Source organism: Oryza brachyantha, chromosome 3 (genome assembly GCF_000231095.2).
Source record: "Oryza brachyantha chromosome 3, ObraRS2, whole genome shotgun sequence".
NCBI classification, from domain to species: domain Eukaryota; kingdom Viridiplantae; phylum Streptophyta; class Magnoliopsida; order Poales; family Poaceae; genus Oryza; species Oryza brachyantha.
Window position 1 is genome coordinate 3,055,456 of NC_023165.2, and position 11,038 is coordinate 3,066,493.

Here is an 11,038-nt window from a genome sequence, read left to right on the forward strand (position 1 = left end):
CCCAAATCCTAAACAATAATCTTTATTATGCGGTCAGAGGTGTGGAAGCGCGATTAGTGCGATTTATAACCCGTAAAAGCACAGGAAACTAATTTAAGAAAAAGTACGCCAAAAAAAGAAAAGGAAAAGGAAAACAATTCAACCTCTCATTTTGCGGACTTGGCGTCGATCGCCTTCGTGTGGCGCCGCCTCCTATTGCCCTAGCCCGCCATCGGCCATCGCCATCGTCGTCTTGCTTGCGAGCGTCGCGAGGGGCTCGCGCGCGCGCGTCCCTATAAATACCTCGCCCCGCCGGATCCGGTTCGCCTCGTTCCCGCCCCCGCCCCCGCGCGCTCCTCTTCTCCTGCTGGAAACAAGAAAAGCGCTCGCGCTTTCTTGTCGCGGTACGTGCAAATTAATATGCGATGCGAATTCTGAGATTAATCTCCGGATTGTACGCGTGCGTTTTGTGCTTCCTTTGCTGTTGGATCTTGGTGTGCGTGTGTGGGTGGGTGGGTGGTTTCTGTGTTGCCGCCGGCGCCGTCGAGCCGCGGTGGCTGGCTCGCTGCATTGCTGTGTTCTTTTTGGAGTTTTACGACGGCCTACTTAGCTTCCGGTGCGGCGAGGGCGCGAGATGGCGGCGAGCAGGGGGGCTCAGGCACGCCGTGGGGAGTTGCCGGCCAGCCGCCGGAGGGGATGGGAGTGGGGGAGCGGCTGCACGGCGCGGCGGTGGCACGAGACGCTCGCGAGCAGAGCTGCGTGCCGTGTGCGCGCGGCGGCTCGCGTGAACCGAAGCTTTTTTTTTTATATCTTTAGAGAAGGGTATTTTTACCCGGCTCTGTATATAAGAACTTTGAAAACTTAGTCCAAGTAAAGGACTTAGCCTCTCAAATTTCTAAATCTGAAATTCATACTACCATGAGGATTTGAACCAGGACCTGGATGTTACTTAGGTTACTACAACCACTAGGCTCGCGTGAACCGAAGCTTATGCGTGATAAAAGTTGCTTTGTTTTTCCTAATCATGCATATCATGAGGCGTGGAATCTCTTGTCTGTATTAGCTTTCTCTGAATCCTGATGTTAATGCGTGCAATCCTCTGAATATTCAGAGATCGTAGCTGAAGACATTGGGATACTGGTGTGGTGTGCTGCTCTGCGCTCGATCGCCATGGCTGACGCGAAGGGCGACGAGGTGCTGGCAGAGACACAGATGCCTCTGGGACGGTGGCCGATCCTGTCCTACGGTGTCGGCCACATGCTTAATGACATCACTTCTGCTTGCTGGTTCACTTACCTGCTGCTCTTCTTGCAAGAAATCGGGCTTGCTCCAAGGTAATCAATCAATCTAGCTGTGTACACGCTACACGACATCGCACAATCACATTAGTTGTATGGGTGAAGATTTGCATTTTCTGAAGCAAGATGTTGCTGCAGGCCAGCTCGGTTAATTATCATGGTTTGGTTTTCTTTCAGGGATGCAGCTATTGTGATGCTTTCTGGTCAGGCTGCAGATGGCCTAATGACGATTCTTGCGGGAGAGATGGTACTAAATGAATTGATGCCTTTTGCTATTGCTGATTGGCAAAGTATAGTAACTGATATGTGATCAATGTGCTGTATGATCAGATTGATCGATTTGGCCACTTCAAGCTGTGGCACATCGGAGGATCAGTCCTGGTCGGCATCTCCTTCTCCTCTGTCTTCGGTGGATGCCTGCTCTGCACCATTCTGGGTACCGATTCCTACCTTGTGAGGACCGTCGGTTACAGCTTCTTTGCTGCCGTCTTCAACATCGGCTGGGCGGCCACACAAGTTTCACACATGTAATTAACCTTGTTGAACTTGGATAGAAGCTTCTATCTAGTTCATATCAGGTTTGGGCTTTGTCTGACATGATTTCTTTCTTTCAGGTCAATGGTGAACTGCATGACACTGAATTCCACAAGCCGGGTAGCATTAGCTAGCTGCAGAAATGCGTTCACTATGGTGAGTACAACTATACTATTATTACTAGGAATACTTTTTACTGATATTTCTTCCATCGAACTCTCTTGTTATTATAATAATCTTTTGTTTTCACACGACAAAGTGCATTGTTTCTATTCCAAAAATAGTATCTTTTTACTAGGATCCTTTTGTGATAGAAGGTGACTTGATATGTACTTCGAATAATTTATTCCTGCTTGTTTAATCCTATTATACCACTGCAATCATTGTTGTCTCATGAGAAAGATTCTCACTAGTCACTACAAATGGCATATACAGGTGGCAAATCTTGGTTTATATGGGATCGCGTTAACTGTATTTGCTTTAGTGAGCGCAAAGGCATGCTCAGACATTGTTCTTCAGGTGATTGCCTAACCTTGCGAGTTGTTAGATTTAAGGTTCTTGGTCAGTAAAAGAAAGGACTATACAGACCAGAGACATCTTATATGCATAGTCTACTGACAACTTTGCTACAAAATTGTTCATTCCTTACCCTGCAGTACCGGTGGATAGCGTACGTGTCAATTTTTGTGGGATGCTGCTTTCTGGTGGTGTTCTATGCTGGAACAAAGGAGCCAACGTATGCTTTTCCAGCATATAATAATGGATTAGGCATTTTATTGCCATCAAAGATGTTTCCTGAAAGGGAGTGAATTTGTGTTGCAGGTTGCAGTCGGGAACTGACTGCAAGAAATCGTCTCGGATTTCCTGGGGCTACTGGTTCAAGAAGACCTTGTACTACCAAGTTGCTCTACTGTATATGCTTGCAAGATTGATCACAAATGTTTCTCAGGTTAACACCTTGCTCCTAAGTTCAGTTCCGAAGTTCTCTCTGAAGTCTGAACTATTAGCCTGACAGATTTGTCTGCTGTTTTCAGTCGCTCATCGCGTTCTATGTCACCAGAGACCTGAGAATGAACGAATACTCGAAAGCAATTGTGAGTTTTCAAAACCCTCTGTGCATACAAGGCACCATCCATCTATGGCATTACAACTCTGATGATCTTTGTGCCTATGCAGATACCAGCCATCATATTCTGCTGCAGCTTCTTGGTGTCCGTTGTTCTCCAGGTCTACTGTTTGCTACCCACTGTTCTAGACATCCAGAATTCAAGCTCAGCTCTTTTTCCTCACATTTTGCAAGCGCACAATGCAGGAGATAAAGTGGAACAGCCGGCGCCTGAAGTCTTTGCTCACAATCGGAGCAATACTCTGGGTGATCTCTGGAGTCGCCGTCTTCGTCCTCCCGAGCCAGAGGAACAACCTCATGTACCCTCTTGCCATGGTCATCGGAGCTGCAAACGCTCTCGTCATGGTAAAGAACAACGCTGCGCTTGTCAATTCTGCAAATCTGGTGTGATGGGGATGATTGATCTGAGAATTCTGCATATGCTCATGTGTTTCTGAACACGCGATCAGGTCACCACGATTGGGCTGGAGAGCTCGCTAGTAGGAGACGACCTGAACGGCAGCGCCTTCGTCTACGGCTCGCTGAGCTTCTTGGACAAGATGTCGTGCGGAATCGCCTTGTTCGTCCTTGAATCCTACGAAGGTGCCAGTCCTAAAATTTTGCATCTTTCAGTGCATCAACCATCTGGAACACATGATTCCTGGGTTTGCAGGTGAAATTGTTGATCTGCAACCAACTAACTGGGGATGCTATTCTTCTTGTTGCAGAGTCCATTAGTTGTGGTGAGACGAGGGGCCTGAACACGGTGAGCAGATACGGGACAGGTCTGATTCCCTCGTGCTTCGCCGTCGTCGCCCTGATTGTCACCTCTACACTGAAGCTCCAGGACACCCCAACCCGGAGACCACATTCCTCCGCCGCATTGGAAGCTCCGCTCCTCGTCTGAATCAACCATGCCGGCGCCGCCGTGTGCTATATGCTTACAGGAACTACTCTTGGCACACACTGTATTGAGTGTATGTGTATCACGGGAAGAAGAATTGAACATATATAAGAGGAAATTGCGGAGTCCTTTTCAGTTCGGTCTGAAGAGGAGGTAAGCTGTTAGCCTGTAGCAATGCAGCTCTGTCCCTGCTTCTTTTTCAATTAGATTTGAAAAGAAGCTTCTTTGTAGTCGAGGTAGTGTTATCAGGTTGTGGAATGGTATCAAAGTTGCAATTTTGAGTGAAGTTTAAGTGGAAAAACAGCAGCTTGTTCGTACAGGTTCTATCTACTTATGATCACATTATTGTACAATGCAAAATACAGAAACGGCATCGTGTGGAGAAACTAGTGAAACAAAACATGCTGAGAACAACACTAGGAAGTGGTTATGGCCGTAGCCGTGGCCGGTACGCCGGCGGCGAGCTTAGAGCTCGTCGACCGTCCGGGGCTTCTTGTGCTTGCCGTCGTCGTGGCGGTGATGCTTCTCCTTGGCGTCGGTGTCGGCGCCGGTGACGCGCTCCTTGACCTCCTCGATCTTCTCCTTGGCCGCGTCGGCCGTCTCCCTCGCCTTCTCCTTCACCTTCTCGTACCCCTCGTTCGCCTTCCCCTTGGCCGCCTCCGCCGTCTCCCACGCGGTGTCCTTCGCGGCCTCCGCCTTCTCCCACGCGGCGTCCTTCGCCGCTCCCGCCTTCTCGCTGGCCGTCCCTTTCGCCGCCTCCTTGGACTGGCGGGCCTTCTCGCCGGCCGCCTCCGCCTTCTCCCAGGCCGCGTCCTTCGCCGAGGCGGCCTTCTGTGAGGCGGTGTCCTTGGCCGAGCCGGCCTTCTCCCATGCCGCGTCCTTCGCCGCCCCGGCCTTCTCCGCGGCGGCGTCGGTGGACTGCCTCAGCGTCTCGTGCGCCTTGCCGGCCTTGTCCCTGACGGCGTCGGTGGACTGCCGCAGCGTCTCCTGTGCCTTGCCGGCCTTGTCCTTGGCGGCTTCGTACCCCTCGCCGGCCTTCTCCTTGGCCGTCTCCTCGACCTTGGCCTTGCCCTGCTTCGACTGCTCGTGCACCTCGGCGCCCCTCTCGCCGGCCGCCTCGGCCGCCTCCTTGGTCTTGTGCTTGGCCTGCTCCGCTCTCTTGGACGCCTCGCCGGCGGCGCCCTTCACCGCCTCCTTCGTCTTGTCCTTGGCATGCTCCGCCTTGCTCGACGCGCCCGACGCGGTTGCCTCCGCCGCCTCCTTGGCGTCCCCGGCCTTCTTGCTCGTCTGCCTCCCTGCCTCTGCACATTCACACAAACACGTTCATGGCGCGTGTTAACACCGGAAGAAAAAAAAGAAAGAAACGACGACGAGATGCCGCCGGCGTGGGCGCCCGGCGCCCGGCGAGCTCTGACGTACCGGAGGCGGTGTGCTGGGCAGACTCGCGCGCGGACTTGGCAGCGTGGCCAGCCTTGCGCGCGGCCTCCTCCTCGTCGACGTCGTGGACACCGTGCTTCAGCCCCAGCCCCTCGGTGATCTTGTCCTTGGCCCACTCCGTCCACGACTCATCCCCCTTATTACTCGCCGCGTCCGTGCCGGCGCCGGCGTCCGTCTTCGTCGCCACGCCGGCCGTCGCCGCCACCGCAAACAGCAGCAGCAGCACCACCGCCGCCACCATCGGCGCCGCAAGCCTCCTAGACCGCGACACGATCGCCATTGCCTCCCTCCCTCCAAGCTACGCAAGAACAGCAATGTCCGTGTGGTGTCAGCTCGAGAAGACGCGAAGCCAACGAGTGTGCGGTGATCGCGCTGGGGTTTAGGGGGTCTTATGGGCGGGAGGGATGACGACGCGTGGAGAGGTTGGCGCGGCCGGGGCGGGTGCCGCGCGACGGGTGTCCGCCTCGGGCGGCACGTCGCCGCGACACGTCGTCCGCCGCGGCCGGCACGTAGGCGACGGCGCGAACGCGAGTCGGGTTGGAAACTTGGAATTGGATGGTGGCGAGGTTCTAGGCGCTTCGGCGGCTTTCGCAGTTTCGCTTCTTCGGAGATCGCCGAGCCGTTGCGGTCGCGGAGGCGGCAGCACGTGGTCCGATTGGTCGGCCGTCCGATGGTGTGACGGTTTGGTATTTTCCTCTCTGTTTGGCAACGCATGCAGAGACGATATAAGGTGGTGTTGAGGTCCCAAATTTTTTTTTTAAAAAAACATCACATCGAACGTTTGACCGAAGGCTAAAAAGGGTTTTTGAACACGAATGAAAAAACGAATTTTAGGCTAGCCTAGAAACCGCGAGACGAATCTTTTGAGCCTAATTAATCCGTCGTTAGCACATATTGGTTACTGTAGCACTTATGGCTAATTATGGACTAATTAGGCTTAAAAGATTGTCTCAAGATTTTTTATTATAATTGTGCAATTAGTTTTTTGGTTCATCTATATTTAATGCTTTATTTAGATGTCCAAAAATTTGATGTGATTTTTTGGAAAAAATTTTGGGAACTAAATCAGGCCTAAGATTAAAATGGAGCGGTGAGAAAATTGGCTGGAAGCGTCGGGACTGTAGCATGTGTTCCGGGTGGATGTTTTACAAATAGACTTTAAAAAACTTATGATCATAAGAAAATATTCGACCTCCGGTCTCCAATATACAAGATAGGAATGGTGACCATTGAGCAAAGTAGTGTTATTGATTAAACAATTTCATATATTATGAATATATCTATCAAATCACGGTTAAATCGTAAAATTTTCGGGCGGCACGATAAATTTTGCATTTAGCATTTAGACCCTTGCCGTTTTCGGTCGTCCCTCGTGACCGAGTGGCCGTTTGCCACGTCACCTTTCAGTCCTCTAGGAATGCGGCAGTAGGTTAGTTTTATGATTTTTTGAAATACAAAATTAAATTTGCAAATTATTTAATAAATAAAATTAAAAACTCAAACAATTCACCAAACTCATGTTAATCATTTAAGAAAGAGCCCATGTCCTGTGAGAATCCCGGCCCAGTTTTCCACTGGGCCAGTACATTTCGGCCCAAAACGTAACGCACTTGTCTAGCGCGAGCAGAGCGACCGAGCCGACGGCGAAGCGTGCCGAACCCGGCTAGCCGCGGTGGAAAGATCTCCGCCAGACCGGAGCTGCCGTGTCCTCGTTCCACTCTTCTCTCGATTTTACTCCACTTTTTTTTCTCTCTCTCGATTTCTCTCACCTTCCTCCTCTGCTCCTCCTCCACGCTTCCAGGGAAGAACGTAAAAATGGCAGCTTGCTTGCCGTCCCTCTCGCCGCCGCCGCCGCCGCCTGCGGCGGCGGCGGTGCCGGCGGCGAGCACGCTGGCCGGGAACCTAACCTCCTCGCTCCTCTCCCTGCCCCCGCCGCGGCCCCGCCTCGCCGCCGCGCACCGCAGGGCGGTCGTGGCCGCGGCCTCGTCCCGGCCCCCGCCCCCGCCATCGCGGGAGGGAGGTGATGCGGGCGACGAGGAGGAGGAGGTGGAGACGGCGATGGGGATGGACGGCGGCATCCCCGGGACCTCCGGCGAGTTCCTGCGCCGCGTCTCGTCGCGCGCGTACGGCATGCGTCGCCACCTCATGGAGTCGCTCGATTCCCTCGCCTATGATGGTAAAAGTTCTTCTAATCTTCATCCTGTTGGTGGATCGTGTCCGTGATGGATCGATTTAGGGTAGGGGTTTTAGTTCTCATTTACACTAGGGGACTAGGGGTTTACTGAGATTGCTTTGATGAACTGCCTTGTCCAAAGTCCACACGCTGAAGTGTCCAAAGATGGCATCTTTATCTGTTTGGTTGGGTATCAGCACCAACGACGTGAGGCTTGTGCGTACACGCGTGCCGTGTTTCCTGATACGTGTAGTTTGAGCTTTGCCTAAGACCATGTGTTTGCGTGACAGATTTACCGTGTCGATCTGTAGCTATTTCCTGACTCTTGGCTCTGCACACTGTATTGAGATCTAAATGTTATCATGCCATTGTATTGCAATTCACAAGTTGAGATCTAAATGTTGTTATGCCATTGCATTACAAATTTACAAGTGTGAACATGTATGCATAACCTGCATTCAGTAGGATCAGAAACACTGATAAGTAGTTAAAATTGTTTGACAATTTTCCGGCCAAAAAATCATTGATATTTGAAGATTTCTGATTTTCAGTATGCTCAAAGTTCGTCCCATAATATTAAGCTGTTAGAGATGCTGTTCTCTTCTTATGCTTTGCTAAATGGCTTTAGTAACATATACTGGTAGTCTGAAAATTCATCGATTGTGGTGTTTTCTTCTGTTTCAGTGTTGGAAACGAACCCATGGAGAGAAGACTCCAAACCGGTCTATGTACTGGCTAGAAGAGACAATCATCTATGGACAATGAAAACTCGCAGGACTCGTAGGTTAGACTTATTTTACTACTATTGCACTTACACGCCTAATTTTTCCGTTGCTGAACATTCTGAACCACTCATGCTATTTCCATTTTCTTCAGTGAAGTTGAAAGGGAACTTGGAATGCTATTCTCAAAGGGTGGGGGTTCAGGAGTTGGGACTAAATCAAAGTATTCTGGTTCCAAGTTTAACATGCTTGTTGAAGATATCAGAGAGGGAATACTTGTGAGTGATTAATGGAGTAGTTTATTTTTGTGGACATATTCTTTGGAAACCTATTATTTGTCCTTCCTCTGGATTTCCACCTGTTTATGTAATTAATTGTTTGGCATTGTCTTGAATCTCCTATTGTGTCACAGGTATTTGAAGATGAGGATGATGCTGTAAAATACTGTGACCTTCTCCAGGGTGGTGGCCAAGGTTGTGAGGGAATTGCAGAAATAGAGGCTTCATCTGTAAGACATTTGGTGGACATGAACCCTCAGTGAACTATTGTGGTTGGCAACTAACTGATCATACTCGTTTTTGTATGCAGGTTTTCAACATCTGCCATAAAATGAAAGCTCTTGCTGTCCTTTTCCGTCGTGGTACGACCCCTCCATTGCCTCAAAGCCTTGAGCGCGACTTAAGGGCAAGAAAGAGATCATTGGAAGACTAGAAGCTTTGGGATACATAGTCATAGTATAGAACTTTAATTGTCTTTGTCTAGCTGTTGAAGTAAAAGGCCCTAGGCCCTGTACACTACGTGGTAAATAGATCCACAATAGCCTAAAAGGAAAGAAGTAAAGTCTGACAGAGAAAAAAAAACCAATAGCTTGAGATTTTAACAATATCAGTAAATTGATTATTCTTGCCATTATGTACATTCTAATGCTTCAGTTTACAATGAATAAATGAGATCTGTTAAGTCATTCTCTCTTCGATCTTGTCTTGAGCACTGATGAACAGTACAATTTTGTTGCCACCATGCTGATGATGAGATGAGCTCCAAACCATTCTGGTGGAATGCCTGCCTGCCACCTCTATTGCTACTGGCAGTGAATGCTTGGAGAAGTTCATTTTACATTTTAAACGAATGCTTGAAAAAAGTTTCAAGGTGTGGTCTTCTTTTCAGTTAGCTTCTCCCTCCTGTACCTCTTGAAATCTGCTGCCAGGCCATTGTCGAAGTCCTGCTTCATCTGCTCTGCTAGCTGCCTCAGCACCTGCACCATGACCAAGAAGCAATCAGACATCCTCCCTTCAACCATGAGAGGCAAAACTGAGAAGCCTGAAAAAAAGGTGAAAAAAAAATGCTAGCTCACCGTCTCGCCGACGCCTCTGATGACGCCCTCCGGCACGAGCGCGAGCACCGGCGGCAGGTTGAACCCGACGGTCATCTCGACGTGGCCCGTCAGGCTCTTCCTCCCCTCCGGCCGCGGGTACAGCGTGCCGCGGACGGTCAGGGCGAGGTGCGACGGCATGGCGTTGCTGTCCAGCCCGTTCAGCTTGTAGTCCGTCTGGGTTTCAGAGCTTCAGACTTCTGAACTTTTCTTTCTTTCTCATGGAAAATGCACGACGAAATGGGCAGCGAATTCGTTACCACTTCCATGAGGAGGATGCTGGAGGCCTTGACCGGGACGTTGGGCGGGTACTCCTTGCCGCCGGACTTGCTGACGAAGCGCATCACGATCACCGGAGACGCCGACAGGAAGAGGAACTGGATGGGGAGAAGCCTCACGCTCCATTCTTCCTGCAGAAAAAGAAGAAAAAGAAGTACTCTCTGTTAGCCTCGCAGAGATACTCCAAGCTGCTCGTCTTTGCAGAAACGAAGCCATGATCGCCGGAGAGAAGAACAGCACAGCTGATTCTTGTTGACGGCTAGACAAAAAGAACAGCAAAGCTTCAACATTTTTCGGCGCCAGGCAAGCCTTGCACAGAATGAAGTTCAGAGAAAGGAACTTGGAGAAGAAATGGCGAGGCAACTCACATCACTCAGCTTGGTTCTCATGCGCTTATCAGGGAACACGGCTCCAACAATCCTGGGCCTGTTCTGAAGATACTCATCAATGGATGCCTGCAGCAAGAAGCTCTCAGGGAATCAGATCATCTCAAAAAGGGTGAAATTGTATCATCTCCAAATGCTTAGATGCTGCTGCATGCATCAGGCAAGGCAGGCAACGTACCCCTGGAGTCTCTGTCATGGGGATGTCAGTGTTGAACTTGTAGGAGAAGGTGAACAAATCTCTTGGATTGATCTTCTCCTTCGACTTGTTGCCGTAGGAAGGAGTCTTGAGAGCACATGTGGTGAGTGCCTTTCTTGATCTTGTTCTTGATCTCGATCTCGATCTCTCCCCTCCTGATCTGAGTGGTGTCACCCTGGTGCAGATGCACTGCATGCTCCTACTACCTGCACACATGCACTGTTACATTGATCTCATGTATGCACAAGTGCTGTGCTGCTGTACTTAGTAGAGTAGAATGATGAAATTGTTTCCATGGAATGGAGGAGAGCTAGGGCACCTGGATGAATGGCATGATGGGATGAACTGGCACTTAGCAATGACATCTCCTCTCCTCCTCTGTAATGAACTGACCCTTTCTCTTCTTTCTTCAGAGCTGGAAGCCGTGAGCTTCACTTGTTGGTTCCTGGGCCAATAAGTAAACTCCATGAGGTGTGCAGAATTTGCAGGGTTGAGGATTCTTGCAAGGAAACGCAACGGAGTCTGTAGGCCCCACAGGCCATTTTCTTCCGCTGTTTGTTAGGAGTTTCTGAAATTTTTCTTGGTTTTTCCGGCATATGGGTTTCAAACTTTCAACTTCAGTGTTTCATTTCAACTGCGGCCTTCTCTTCTAT

General features: G+C 50.1%; 4 protein-coding genes across 4 annotated transcripts; 2 read left to right on the forward strand and 2 right to left on the reverse strand.

Moving 5' to 3' along the window:
- Nucleotides 1–132: 132 nt before the first annotated feature.
- On the forward strand, nt 133–3,849 carry LOC102721624 (major facilitator superfamily domain-containing protein 12-like). The gene is made up of 13 exons (XM_006649397.3): nt 133–383; nt 1,091–1,313; nt 1,455–1,524; nt 1,608–1,804; nt 1,892–1,967; nt 2,247–2,330; nt 2,468–2,547; nt 2,634–2,760; nt 2,846–2,905; nt 2,988–3,038; nt 3,124–3,282; nt 3,387–3,519; nt 3,645–3,849. Exons 2-13 carry the CDS (start codon nt 1,150–1,152, stop codon nt 3,821–3,823), a joined length of 1,380 nt encoding a protein of 459 aa, XP_006649460.1. The 5' UTR covers nt 133–383; nt 1,091–1,149; the 3' UTR covers nt 3,824–3,849.
- A 425-nt stretch (nt 3,850–4,274) lies between these two features.
- LOC102721907 (ABA-inducible protein PHV A1-like) lies at nt 4,275–5,574 on the reverse strand. Its single transcript, XM_040522858.1, has 2 exons — nt 5,240–5,574; nt 4,275–5,121 (listed from the first exon to the last, which is right to left on the reverse strand). Exons 1-2 carry the CDS (start codon nt 5,535–5,537, stop codon nt 4,286–4,288), a joined length of 1,134 nt encoding a protein of 377 aa, XP_040378792.1. The 5' UTR covers nt 5,538–5,574; the 3' UTR covers nt 4,275–4,285.
- A 1,398-nt stretch (nt 5,575–6,972) lies between these two features.
- Nucleotides 6,973–9,074, forward strand: LOC102722470. Its single transcript, XM_006649400.3, has 5 exons — nt 6,973–7,433; nt 8,115–8,214; nt 8,307–8,430; nt 8,565–8,660; nt 8,741–9,074. The coding sequence occupies exons 1-5, from the start codon at nt 7,073–7,075 to the stop codon at nt 8,861–8,863; spliced, it is 804 nt and encodes a 267-aa protein (XP_006649463.2). The 5' UTR covers nt 6,973–7,072; the 3' UTR covers nt 8,864–9,074.
- LOC102722193 lies at nt 8,996–10,836 on the reverse strand. Its single transcript, XM_006649399.3, has 6 exons — nt 10,705–10,836; nt 10,368–10,591; nt 10,172–10,258; nt 9,785–9,934; nt 9,507–9,701; nt 8,996–9,407 (listed from the first exon to the last, which is right to left on the reverse strand). Exons 1-6 carry the CDS (start codon nt 10,748–10,750, stop codon nt 9,297–9,299), a joined length of 813 nt encoding a protein of 270 aa, XP_006649462.1. The 5' UTR covers nt 10,751–10,836; the 3' UTR covers nt 8,996–9,296.
- Between the last annotated feature and the right edge of the window lie 202 nt (nt 10,837–11,038).

Coding starts and splice junctions, on each gene's coding strand:
- LOC102721624 (XM_006649397.3), top strand. CDS start 1,150: ATGGCTGACGCGAAGGGCGACGAGGTGCTGGCAGAGACACAGATGCCT. Junction 1,968..2,246: donor GCAGAAATGCGTTCACTATG/GTGAGTACAACT, acceptor TGGCATATACAG/GTGGCAAATCTTGGTTTATA. Junction 2,548..2,633: donor GCTGGAACAAAGGAGCCAAC/GTATGCTTTTCC, acceptor TTTGTGTTGCAG/GTTGCAGTCGGGAACTGACT.
- LOC102721907 (XM_040522858.1), bottom strand. CDS start 5,537: ATGGCGATCGTGTCGCGGTCTAGGAGGCTTGCGGCGCCGATGGTGGCG. Junction 5,122..5,239: donor TGCCCAGCACACCGCCTCCG/GTACGTCAGAGC, acceptor GTGAATGTGCAG/AGGCAGGGAGGCAGACGAGC.
- LOC102722470 (XM_006649400.3), top strand. CDS start 7,073: ATGGCAGCTTGCTTGCCGTCCCTCTCGCCGCCGCCGCCGCCGCCTGCG. Junction 7,434..8,114: donor CGATTCCCTCGCCTATGATG/GTAAAAGTTCTT, acceptor CTTCTGTTTCAG/TGTTGGAAACGAACCCATGG. Junction 8,215..8,306: donor AAAACTCGCAGGACTCGTAG/GTTAGACTTATT, acceptor CATTTTCTTCAG/TGAAGTTGAAAGGGAACTTG.
- LOC102722193 (XM_006649399.3), bottom strand. CDS start 10,750: ATGTCATTGCTAAGTGCCAGTTCATCCCATCATGCCATTCATCCAG. Junction 10,592..10,704: donor CCATCATGCCATTCATCCAG/GTGCCCTAGCTC, acceptor GCATGTGTGCAG/GTAGTAGGAGCATGCAGTGC. Junction 9,702..9,784: donor GCATCCTCCTCATGGAAGTG/GTAACGAATTCG, acceptor TCTGAAACCCAG/ACGGACTACAAGCTGAACGG.